The sequence below is a fragment of the Oryx dammah genome, unplaced genomic scaffold (assembly GCF_014754425.2).
Source record: "Oryx dammah isolate SB20612 unplaced genomic scaffold, SCBI_Odam_1.1 HiC_scaffold_20, whole genome shotgun sequence".
NCBI classification, from domain to species: Eukaryota; Metazoa; Chordata; class Mammalia; order Artiodactyla; family Bovidae; genus Oryx; species Oryx dammah.
Genome location: NW_024070204.1, coordinates 61260244 through 61272394, shown reverse-complemented (window position 1 = coordinate 61272394; position 12151 = coordinate 61260244). Strand labels below are relative to the sequence as shown.

At 36.8% G+C, this 12151-nt stretch overlaps 1 protein-coding gene across 1 annotated transcript in view; it reads right to left on the bottom strand.

Moving 5' to 3' along the window:
* The window catches only part of BDP1 (B double prime 1, subunit of RNA polymerase III transcription initiation factor IIIB), an 82737-nt gene that overhangs the window by 8248 nt on the left and 62338 nt on the right, over window positions 1–12151 (bottom strand). The window contains 6 exon segments of the mRNA XM_040262655.1: window positions 1210–1474; window positions 3228–3267; window positions 8100–8304; window positions 9033–9204; window positions 9589–9652; window positions 11792–11972. Coding sequence (XP_040118589.1) covers window positions 1210–1474; window positions 3228–3267; window positions 8100–8304; window positions 9033–9204; window positions 9589–9652; window positions 11792–11972 — 927 coding nt within the window.

Here is a 12151-nt window from a genome sequence, read left to right as displayed (position 1 = left end):
ACCAACTGATTCTATAACTAAGCTTACTGCAACAGAGCATGCTTATTTGTTTATATATATATATATATGATTATATAATCACAATGTAATATATAATGTTCTATAGAACCCTTGTTCTAAAACCCTGCTTCTCAACTGGTTTAACCCAAACTCCCATGACGTTGCCTTCATTCTATTTTAAGCACATTCCTAATTCCAGAAAAGATGTAGTTTACATAACAAAAAGAACAGGTATGTTAAATATGCTTTTTCAAGCATATTTGAAAGCTTATTTTCAAGCTTATTTCAAGCATATTTTCAAGCTTCCTCCCACTTTCCTTTAATGGAGACTGGTACATATCCTCCCCTCTTCAATTCAGCAACACCACATTAATGATTTGAATGCTGCTGCTAAACCAACAGATGTCCATAACCCAGCAGACTTGCTTCTAGTATGAGGACCTAATGTGGGAGAAGCTAGTTTGGGCTTCAATTCCACACTTACTCTTATAGGGAGAAAGCCAGAGCTGACCTCTTTGGTATGCCACAAGAGAGAGAAATGCACACATTATCTGGGAATTCAATGAAACAACTTCCAGATTACTTCTGATGTCAGCCCTATGTCTCACATTATCCACATCTGTACTGGGAGCTACTGTGTGGTAGAATAAATAATTATCAAAATAATAACCATGAACAATCTGAAAAAGAAAGTGTGCAATCCTAAATTCTAAAGATTTTCTATCTAAAAGTCAAAGTTTCAGGACTGAAAGTCCATCGTCATCATTTAGTTGCTAAGTCGTGTCCAACTCTTGCAACCCCATGGACTGTGGCCTGCCAGGCGCCTCTGTCCATGGGATTATCCAGGCAAGAATACTGGGATGGGTTGCCATGTACTTCTCCAGAGAATCTTCACAACCCAGGAACCAACCCTGGGTCTCCTGCACTGCAGGCAGATTCTTTACCGACTGAGCTATGAGGGACGCCCTGACCTTAAAGTTAAGCTCTTGTCGTATGGAATGTCCTCTGAAAGGATCTGGCATTAACTGTATTTCCTTTGATGACACCTGTTCCCTTTATATTAATGACAGAGGGGTATGTTCACAAAACACCATCCTTAGTATTGGACTTAGTCTTTATACATGTTACACCTATTCCATATAGGTTTAACTTATCCACAGAGAACAAAATGTGCACAGAAAAGAAACATTAAAGACTGTGTCATGATACCTGGTTAGAGGGGGTTTCGAAGACGATGTGATGCTGCCCATTTGTTCAGACTCAGAAGCAGCACATGTTCTTTCTTCCTTATCAGACACCATTATCTCATCCTGAGGTAACTGAGATGCATCCTTTTCTTGTGTATCTGTTATTTTATCAAGAGATCCAGATCTGATACTCTGAGAAGTTGGTTCAAGTTGCTCTTTCTGAGGTTCTGAAATTGTCTGTATGTTTCCTGAGGTAGGGAAGATATCCTGTCCCTTGTAAGACTCCCCTTCAAAAAAGAAAAAAATGGTAAGCACATATGCTGAAATTAATATTCAATTATACTGCAATATCTGAAGAAGAAAACCCATGATTATTCTATTGTGAACCTACTTTGGGAAGTTAAATTAAAAATTAGTAGAGTTACTTGGACTATTAGGAATTTTTTTTAAATTTTATTTATTTTGTTTTTAGCTGTGCTGGGTCTTTGTTGCTGCGTGCAGGCTTTCTCTAGCTGTGGCAAGCAGGGGCTACTATCTACTTGCAGTACACAGGTTTCTCACTGCGGTGGCCTCTCAATGCAGAGCACAAGCTCTAGGGCACTTAGGCTTGGCAGATGTCACATGCAAGCTCCAGAGTGCCTGTATTTCAGCAGTTGTGATGCAGGCTTAGTGGCCCTTTAGCATGTGGGGTCCTCCTAGACCAGGGATCGAACCCGTGTCCTCTGTAATGGCAGGCAGATTCCCAACCACCAGGGGAGTCTCAGGCATATTATAATGGGTAAAAGCTGTGGGACAGCTTCTATGTTCAGATATAAAAGTTATATCAATATATCAATATTTTGACTTAGAAAAGCTTTCTCCATAAATATTTCTTGAACTAGCAAAATGAAAAAGTATCACTTTCCAATTAAAGGGTAAAGCTAAGGTCAGAATGGCCGTCACCACACACAAAATCTACACACAATAAATGTTGGAGAGGGTGTGGAGAAAAGGGAGACCTCCCATACTGTTGGTAGGAATGTAAACTGGTACAACCACTATAGAGAACAGTATGGAGGTTCCTTAAAGAACAAAATACAGAGATACCATACGATTTAGCAACCCCACTTCTGCATGTATCCAGAGAAAACTGTAATTTGAAAAGGTACGTGTACCCCAGTATTCACTGCAGCGTTATTTACAACAGCCAGGAAACGGAAGCAACCTAAATGTCCATCAGTGGAGGAACGGACAGAGATATGGTACCTATATTCAATGGAATACTACTCTGCCATTAAAAGGAATGAAATAATGCCACAAAATGGATGGACCTAGGGATGTCATATTGAGTGAAGTAAGTCAGACACAGAAAGACAAATATCACATGGTATCACTTATACGTGGAATCTACAAATGCACCTATTTACAAAACAGAAATAAGAGTCACAGATGTAGAAAACAAACTTATGCTTACCAAGGAGGAATGGGGGGTGGGATAACTTGGGAGACTGGGACTAACATATAGATACTACTATACATAAAACTAGATAATGAATAAGAACCTACTGTATAGCACAGGAAACACTACTCAATACTCTGTAATGACCTATATGGGAATAAGATCTAAAAGTGGATATATGTATACGCATAACAGATTCAATTTGCTGTATAACAGAAAGTAACACAACACTGTAAGTCAACTATACTTCAATAAAAATTAATTAAACACAAAAAAGGTTAAAGCTAACTAAGGACCTATAAAAACTCCCTTATACACAGCTTTCTAATTCCTTAAATTTAACTGTTGAGCTTTTACAGGAAATCCTGGAATTATATGTTTTTTTTTTTTTATTAAGTATAGGATGAAAGTAGCTTTTTAGGGCTATCAAAGTGCTAAACCTAAGATCTCAGAAGGGACCAAAAACAAAACAAAACAAAACAAAACATCCTCTAATAATAAAGGCTTGATTCTTAGAGAAAAATGAGCAAGACTCATCTTCTATCCCAAATTTAAACAATAGTTATGAAGGGTACTAAGCAAAATGCAATCATTTCACTCACCTGTTTCCTCCAAAACATTTTTTAATTCCTTTGAACACACCTGTTTCAAGAAAATTTACAAAAAAATATTATAGTTGTCAAAATTGATTTTATTTCCTTCCTTTAAAAAACAATTCAATTTTTTTTTCTGTTTTTTTACTTTTTTGGCTGCACTGCAAGGCATGTAGAACTTTCTGGATCAGGGAATGAACCATCACCTGCAGTGCAAGTGCAGAGTCTTAACCCCTAGACTACCAGGGAAGTCCTCCTCCTTTCTTTCTTAAGTAAAGAAAATCGGTTATCTCCTACAAAACACTAGGGTCAGACATGTTTTACAGGATTTCTATCAAAGATTATGAAAACATTATGATAGATGCTTCTATCAAACACTGCAGCTACTATTTAAAGTATTCTGTAGCATAACAGAAGAGGAAAAGCTTCCAAATGCCTTTTACAAAGCAAGTGTAATATTGATCCAACTAAGCAGTTTTACATCAGTGGAAAAACATCAAATGAGGTATTACCAGCATAATTTAGCAGCACCTCAAAAGACTAAAACATCATAATCAAACAAAGTTCGGGAATTCCCTGGCAGCCCAGCCATTAGGACTTCACATTTTCACTGCCTAGGGCATGGGTTCAATCCCTGGTTGGGGGACCAACATTGCATAATCTGTTTGGCACAGCCAAAAAGTTTGTTTCAGGAATGTAAAGATGATTCAGTATTTTAAAACATTAATACAAATCAACCGATCTGAAGAGAAAAATAGCATCATCTCTCTATTTGCAGTAGAAGTATGAAATAGTATTCATTCTTGGGAAAAAAAAAAAAACACGTAAAACTGAATAGACAGGTATTTTGTTAACAATATAAAATATTAACTACTGTAGTCCAAAAGCTGGCATCCCATTTCATAAACACTGGATGTATTCCCATTGAAGTCAGGAGTAAGAAAAAGATGTCTAATATCAGAGCTGTTTTCTGATTTTTTTTAAAGTTATATTAGCCAATATGATTAGAAAAAGAAAGAAATTCAAGGTGTAAAAAGTAGAAGAGAAGAATTAAAATTATACTTGCAGATGATATAACTGTTTACTTAGAAAACTCTAGAGTACCAACTGAAAAAATATTAACACACAATGCGGGGAATTCTGTAAAGCATTCTAAATTAAAAGAACTTAATGATAATAGTAACAACAACTAAAAAAGATAAAATTCTTAGATATAGCCCAGTAAGAAAGAAACCAGATTTATATGAAGAACTTAAAACAGTATTAAGAGACAGACACAAAAGAAGTCTTAAAGAAATGGAAAGACGCACAGTGTTTCTGGATAGGTACAGTCAGCATCACATTTATGATGTCAGTTTCCTCTGTGTTAATCTGTCAAGGTAGTACGACCCTAACACAAGTACCAACAGGGTTTTTTTTTTAAGCTCCAGATAAGCACATGCTAAAATTAATATAAACTTTAAAACATAATAAGCAACTAAGGAGATTTTGGAAAAAGAAGAAAATTGTACTAGGGGTCAGGGAGGAGAACAGACTGTCCCTTTAAGATACTAAAGCACTTAAAAGCTACAGTGTGAAACTGACCCCAGAACAAATAGGTAAATCAATGCAGAAGAAAGGAAATTTAGGAATATACCCAAATATTTATGAGAATTTTATTTAATTTTTAATGTTTTTTTTTTCTCAAAAACTACACCTTTATTTTATTTTTTGGTCTCGCAGTGCAGCACACAGGATCTAATTTCCCCAACCAGGTACTGAACCAATGCCCCCTGCAATGGAAGCATGCAGTTTTAATCATCAGACCACCAGGGAAATCCCCAAAAGTGGAATTTTAAATCAGTGGAGAAAAGATGAACTCTTCAATAAATGATACTGGGACAAACAGATAGGTATCTGGGGAAAATTAAGTTGGTTCCACCGTTCTTAAAACCAAAATGAATTCTAAACAAATCAATGATATTAATTAGAAGAATTTATATTAATTTCAAGGTAGACTTTCAGTGTATAACATAATCTCCATAGGCATACATAAAAAGACTAATTAAAAGAAAAAAAAATTTTGAGCTTGCAGGATTTCAGTTCCCCTACCAAGGATTGAACCTGTGTCCTAGCGGTGAGAACGCCAAGTTTTAACCATTGGATCATCAGGGAATAGCCCAAAAGGCTAATAAATCTGATTACAGAAAAATAAAAATCATTTGTATATCTAAGTGCAATGTGTATACATTCTAGAATTCAAAATTATAACCAACTTTTTAGAAAATAAAACTCTCAAATAGGCCCAACAGACACTGTACATAATTTTTTTAAGATGTAGTCACTCCAAAGTACAGCTATCATGTTTTACACGTGTGCTATGGTCAGTCATGTCTGACTCTCTGCGACTACACAGACTATAACCTGCCAGGCTCCTCTCTGTTCATGGAATTTTCCAGGCCAGAATACTAGAATGGGTTGCCATTTCCTTCTCCAGGGGATCTTGCCGACCCAGGAACAGAACCCAAGTCTCTCGTGTCTCCTGCACTGGCAGGTTCTTTACCACTGAGCCACCTGGGAAGCCTGTCATTTGTTAAACGGAGTATTATAAACTGGTGGCATAATTTTGCATATAATGATATGCTATGGTCTTTTTTCCATGTTATTAAATATACTTTTAAAATAAAGTTAAACATCTGCATAGAATGCTGACAAAACGTTGAAACTAGATGACAGATACATAGGGATACAAAGGCTAAGCACCGAAGAATTGATGCCTTCGACCTGTTGGTGCTGGAGAAGACTCTTGAGAGTCCCTTGGACTGCAAGGAGATCAATCAAACCAGTCAATCCCAAAGAAAATCAACTCTGAACATTCATTGGAAGGACTGATGCTGAAGCTGGAGCTCCAATACTCTGGCCACCTGATGTGAACAGCCGACTCATTGTAAAAGACACTGATGCTGGGAAAGACTGAAGGCAAAAGGAGAAGGGGATGACAGAAGATAAGATGGTTGGATGGCATCACCAACTCAATGGACACAAGTCTCAGCAAACTCTGGGAGATAGTGAGGGACAGAGAAGCCTGGCATGCTGCAGTCCATGGGGTCACAAAGAGCAGGACATGACTTAGCAACTGGACAACTACCTTTTTAAATGTTTCAAGAATGTCACATTAAAAAGTTAAGCAAACAAGTCTCCAGAAGAAAATCACAAAAAGTGGAATTAAAAGACAACAACCTGAAGGAACTCCCCTGGTGGTCCAGTGGTTAAGAATCTGCCTTCCAGTGGCAAGGGCTGAGGATTCGATCCCTGGTCAGGGAACTAAGATCCCACAGGGACCCTCACGTGCAGGGCAACTCAGCCCGCACACCACAACTAGAGAAGCCCCACGCAAGCTGCAATTAGAAAAAGCCCCCTCACTGCAACGAAGACCCAGCACAGCCAAAAAAAAGGACAGCAACCTAAGAAAAAAAAATTGCAAATCATATCACAAATATTCACAATAGATGGTTCCTCTAAATTTATAAGATAAAGATCAACAAACCAAGTTGAAAAAAAGGGTAAAGAATACAGTCATGTCACAGGAAAGGAAATAAAACTGGATCTTAAGCATATGAAGTGAAAGTCGCTCAGTTGTGTCCGACTCTCTGCGACCCCACTGACAATACAGTCCATGGAATTCTCCAGGCCAGAATACTGGAGTGGGTAACCTTTCCCTGCTCCAGGGGATCTTCCCAACACAGGGATCGAACCCAGGTCTGCACTGCAGGCAAATTTTTTACCAGATGAGCCACAAGGGAAGCCCAAAGTATATGAAAAATGTTCAACTTTATACATACTAAGAGAAATTAAAAATTATTCTGGAATACCATTTTTTAAACTATTAGATATAGAAGACTATACCACTTCTGTTGTCTGCTATAACTTAAGGACTACTGGTCTTCAACCATCCTTTTGAGAATATAGATTCTAATCTTTCCATAGTGTAGTACCCTATGATGAGAACCAGAAACAAAAACGGAGAGGATGCTTAACAAACCTGCAACACAGAGGCCAGTAACTGAATCTGCACAGTACTGTCAGGCATCCCTGAGGTTTATGACTGAGCTCAAGAAGTCTGTGTATTTTGCAAGGAAACATTTCAGACAGAAGAGAGAGCAAAAGAAATGCCCTGGAACATGAAGAAATATGGTATACTCAAGAAACTGAAAAATGGCCACAGTAAGGCAGAGCCCAGCACAAGATGAGATTAGACACAGAAAACAACCAAATGAACAAACAGGGCCTTAGAGGTTCTGGTTTTATTCCTAAGAGCAATGGGAAGCTTTAAGCATGACGATAATGGTAGTGATGATATTCCCAGGTGGCGCTAGTAGTAAAGACTCTGCCTGCCAATTCAGGAATTCAAGAGTCGTGGGTTTGATCCCCGGGACGGGAAGATATCCTTGTGAAGGAAATGGAAACCCACTACAGTATTCTTGCCTAGAAAATCCCATGGAAAGAGGAGCCTGGCGGACTACAGTCCAAGGGGTTGCAGAGAGTCGGACATGACTGAGCACGCGTGCGCACACACGCAATGATATCACTATTACCATCTTACACAATAGGGAACTCATTCAGTATCATTCCTAAGATCCCACAGCTTTTAACTGGTACAGCCAAAATCCACATCCGTATGATGCTTTCAGTCTTATCTTTAGCCAATGACAAGGAACTGGGAATGGGCATCCAACAATTTCCACCTAGAACTAGTAGATAGTAAAAGTCCAAAATCAGTTTTACCTGGATTATTTATGGTAGAAACTATTAGAACTATGTCTCTACAGAGTCTAAAGGAAGAACAGAGATAGGCCCATTGATACTGCCATCTCACTTGTTTAACGACTCCTTCCGTCTTACCTCAGAGGTATATTTTTGACAGTCGTCTATTGAAGTGAGTGACGTTTTTTTGGCAGGAGGGACATGGTCACTTTCATCAACGCTACAGTAATATCTCTTCCTAGATACAAGATTCAAATTAGCAGCAGACTTTTCTGAATCATCTCTTTCAGAATTAGATAAACACATATCATCTTGACCAACTGAAGTTACTGGAAAACTGATACTGCATGGAAAATACACACAGAGTGAATTAATTACTGAATGATGTTAAAGGCTGAGCTACTCTCAAGAAAACTACCAAAGAAGCTTCTAAATAACTAATATATACATGGCCACAGTCACAAAAATGTTAGTTTTCAGCTCTATTCATACTTAAGAGCTCACAACTTAAATTCCATAATACTGAATTAAATCTGAGGCATAAAAATGTTTTGTCAATAAAGTTAAATTTTAGTCTAAAATATTTCTTCCTAATAGGAAAGGCTTCAATTTCAGATGTTACTTGATAGACAATTAAGCATCTTAACCAATGACTATTAAAATACAACTTAAGAATTTTACAGCAAAGAAAATGAGTATTACAAATATTTTAAAGTGCATCCTCTTTGTACTATTTTTGTAAATTTCTGTGAGTGTATATTTATTTCAGAATTAAAATGTATACAATGTAGCCACATCTTTAACAAATGATATTTTATGATCCACATTGCTAATTTTTTTAGCTTTCAAAATACTTAAAATACCAACAAAGTAGTATTATATGTTTAAATGGCTACTTTATCAGCTATAAAATCAGTAATTTTTCTCTAACTTATCACATAATTACTAAATAAGATCTCCATCACAATTACAAATAAGGTTGGTGAATGGCTTGTTCAATCAATTTTATTCAATTCATAAAGCACCCCTTCCTCCTAGCAACTAGCAAAAACAGGTCAGATGACTCATTACCTCGTGTCTTCTCTTTCCTTTGTATTCACTGATTTGACCAATATGGGCGCCGGCAGTAAAGGATTTGGCATTAACTGCATAGTGCTATCAGCATACTCTTCTGGGATTTCCACCAGAGTTAAGATGAAAGTTTGTTCATCCTCACCATCCTGATGTACATTAACTAGATTGACTATCAAAGTTTAAAAGTTAGAAATGAAAAGCTGTACTGTGAAATGACAGAAAATCACTAATTTATTTCATTTCTAAAAAGTCTCATGACAATTTATCCCAAAGAATAAAAAAACTAAATTATATCCCTCAAGAAATAAATAAAAAGTAATTTCATAAAGGATAAAGATGATTCTCTACTGAGAAGATTTACAATTCCTTTTTTATAAGATTTATAATTCTGAATAACAAAGCTGATATACAAAATATTTCAAGTGTCTTTTAAAAAAAAATTTAAGGCCGTCATAGACCAACGAAACTGCTTTTTTTTTTTTTCTATAGTCAAATGGGGAATAAGTAAACATACTATTAAGTTCTACGACACCACTGAAGCAGATTATCATACCTGTTATGTCTTGAAGATCGTTTATATTCTCTTGCTGGACTTCTGGAATACTAGTTGGTATACACTGCCATAAAAAATTAAAAGAGTAAGATTAACCAAATCTAAGTTTTAAAAAGATTTCCTGACAATGTGAACAGTTATTGTTTCAAAACTCAACAACTTAGCTAACCTAAGGAGAGAATTTTTCAGGTGTTTTGAAACTTTCAGATGTACCAATAAAATGTTGATTCATTTAAATAAATATACATATATACACAAAGGAATTATGAATAAATTGCTAAGTATGTGTAGAATATGAAATGATTTTTGAAGTAATAGAAAAGGGAGACACAAACCCCTCAACCTTCTCTCTATCCCCATCTCAGCAGCCACCGCACCATTAGGAGGTGACATGTATATGGAAGCAAACTGGTCTCTTTGCCTCCAGCATAGCTCCATCCAATCTGTTTTCCACAAAAAAAAATTTTTTTTTTTTTTTTCAAGAAAAAATGCCCTTTATTTTACCCTTCCATAAATAATTTATATACACGATTCCAACTGAGTCATGCTCACTCGTCTAAGAGTTTTCCACAAAATTGTAAACACTGTTTTCTCTAAAATAGAATTACAATTATAATTCTCCACTGCTTAAGATCTTTTTTTTTTTTAATTTTACTTTATTTTATTTTACAATACTGTATTGGTTTTGCCATACATCAACATGAATCCGCCACGGGTGTACACGTGTTCCCAATCTTGAACCCCCCTCCCACCTCCCCATATGCTTAAGATCTTAAAACTTTCATTTTGCAACCAACAATGTCAGTTAATTGATTCAGGCAAGAATCATCAATGCAAACTAAATTACTAAATGGAAAAGGTGCTATTATAACAGAAAAATCTGATGGGTACCATTCTACCCCAGAGATCAATTAGTATCACCAATAATGGGATAAACTGACATTATGTGTCCCCTGATATGATCAGTTCAGTTCAGTCATTCAGTCATGTCCGACTCTTAGAAACCCCCATGGACTGTAACAAAAAACAGTAAAAGATCACCTATATAGTAACTCTTGAATCTATAATGAGGAAGACATGTAACTTGAATCTATAATGAGGAAGCAATAGAAGAAATCCAGACTGCAAACTAGCTTGGACTCTTCTAAAAGGTCAAGTTCACAAAAGAGGAAAAAGAGCAGGAGGACAACTCTAGATTATAAGAGTAAGAAGAAATGACAGCTAAATGCAACATAAAATGCTTGACTGGAACTGTGTGTGATAACAGTACTATCATTTCTCTGTAAGGAAACATCCCTGGTCCTACAGAAACTGTGGAGTATTTAGGGGTGAAGGCTCATGTCTACAGCTTACTTTCAAATGGTTTAGTTTTTTTTAAAGTATCTACCAAGACGGACAGCAACACACAGAGAAAGTGATGTTTACAGGCAGGAATGCATGCAAATAAGGCAAAATGTTAACAGATTTCTACGTCAGATTCTGGCAACTATTCTCTAAACTAGAAATTATTTCCAAATAAAAAGTAAAAATTAAAAAAATTGGGCAATAGGGGAAAATTCAGTAACTTTGGATATAACCCAAACTCCTTAGCGAGCCATAAAAACTCCTTTTATGATATGTCCCCAGGCTGCCTAACTTCATCTCTAAGCACTTTTTTCACTTATATCCCACTCACAACTATTTATATAGTCCCGGAGCATGTCACACTGTTTCACACTTGTTCTTCGTCCATGTTCCTCTCCCTTCACCTGGCTAATTCATACTTTTCTTCCAGATTAAGGATTTGCTCAGGGCTGGATGCACATTAGAATAACTACAGGAACTTGAAGCAAGAGTTCTCTCTGTACAAAACACTTCCTTTTTTAAAACTTGTACAGAAAGCTAGCCATTGGTTATTTTATCTCTATGTTCCAGAGACTAAAAACACACTCAATAAAAATTCTATCACATACATTCTCACAAAAGCAACATTATAGGGAAAGGAGAAAAGATTAGTCACCGTCAGAAGCTGGGGGTGGAGAGAAGGAGTGACTAAAAACGGACACTGGAAAATTTTGCAAGTGATGGAATTGTTTATGTATCAGTTATATAATGTATGTATGTTCGTCAAAGTTTGTTAAATCATACACTAACAAGGGAGAAGTTTGTCGTGTGTGAACTAGAGCCAGCCAGCCACTCCCTGCTGCATTTTACATCCTTTTACCTCTGGCACATTTAGTGTAAGCCCAGGATCTCCATTCAAGTCCTTTCCCAGAGGCTCTTCAACAGAACTCTCACCAAGACCCATGCCCAAACCGCCTGTGTGGGGCCCTGACTCAGAAGAGACAGCTGGAGCAACTGATGATATCGGAACTTCTTCAGATCTCCCTTCTTGATCTTCACCTCTGAAAGACAGGTTAGTATATATCTGAAATCAAGGAGACGGCCACAGAATAATATTTAGAGCTGGTATGTCAAGGTTCACCTCATTTAATGGTTTTCCAACTTTTAAGACATATTAAAAGCAATAGAACAAATTTCTACAGCTACCGCTTATGGTCAAAGGTGACCCAGAATATGAAGC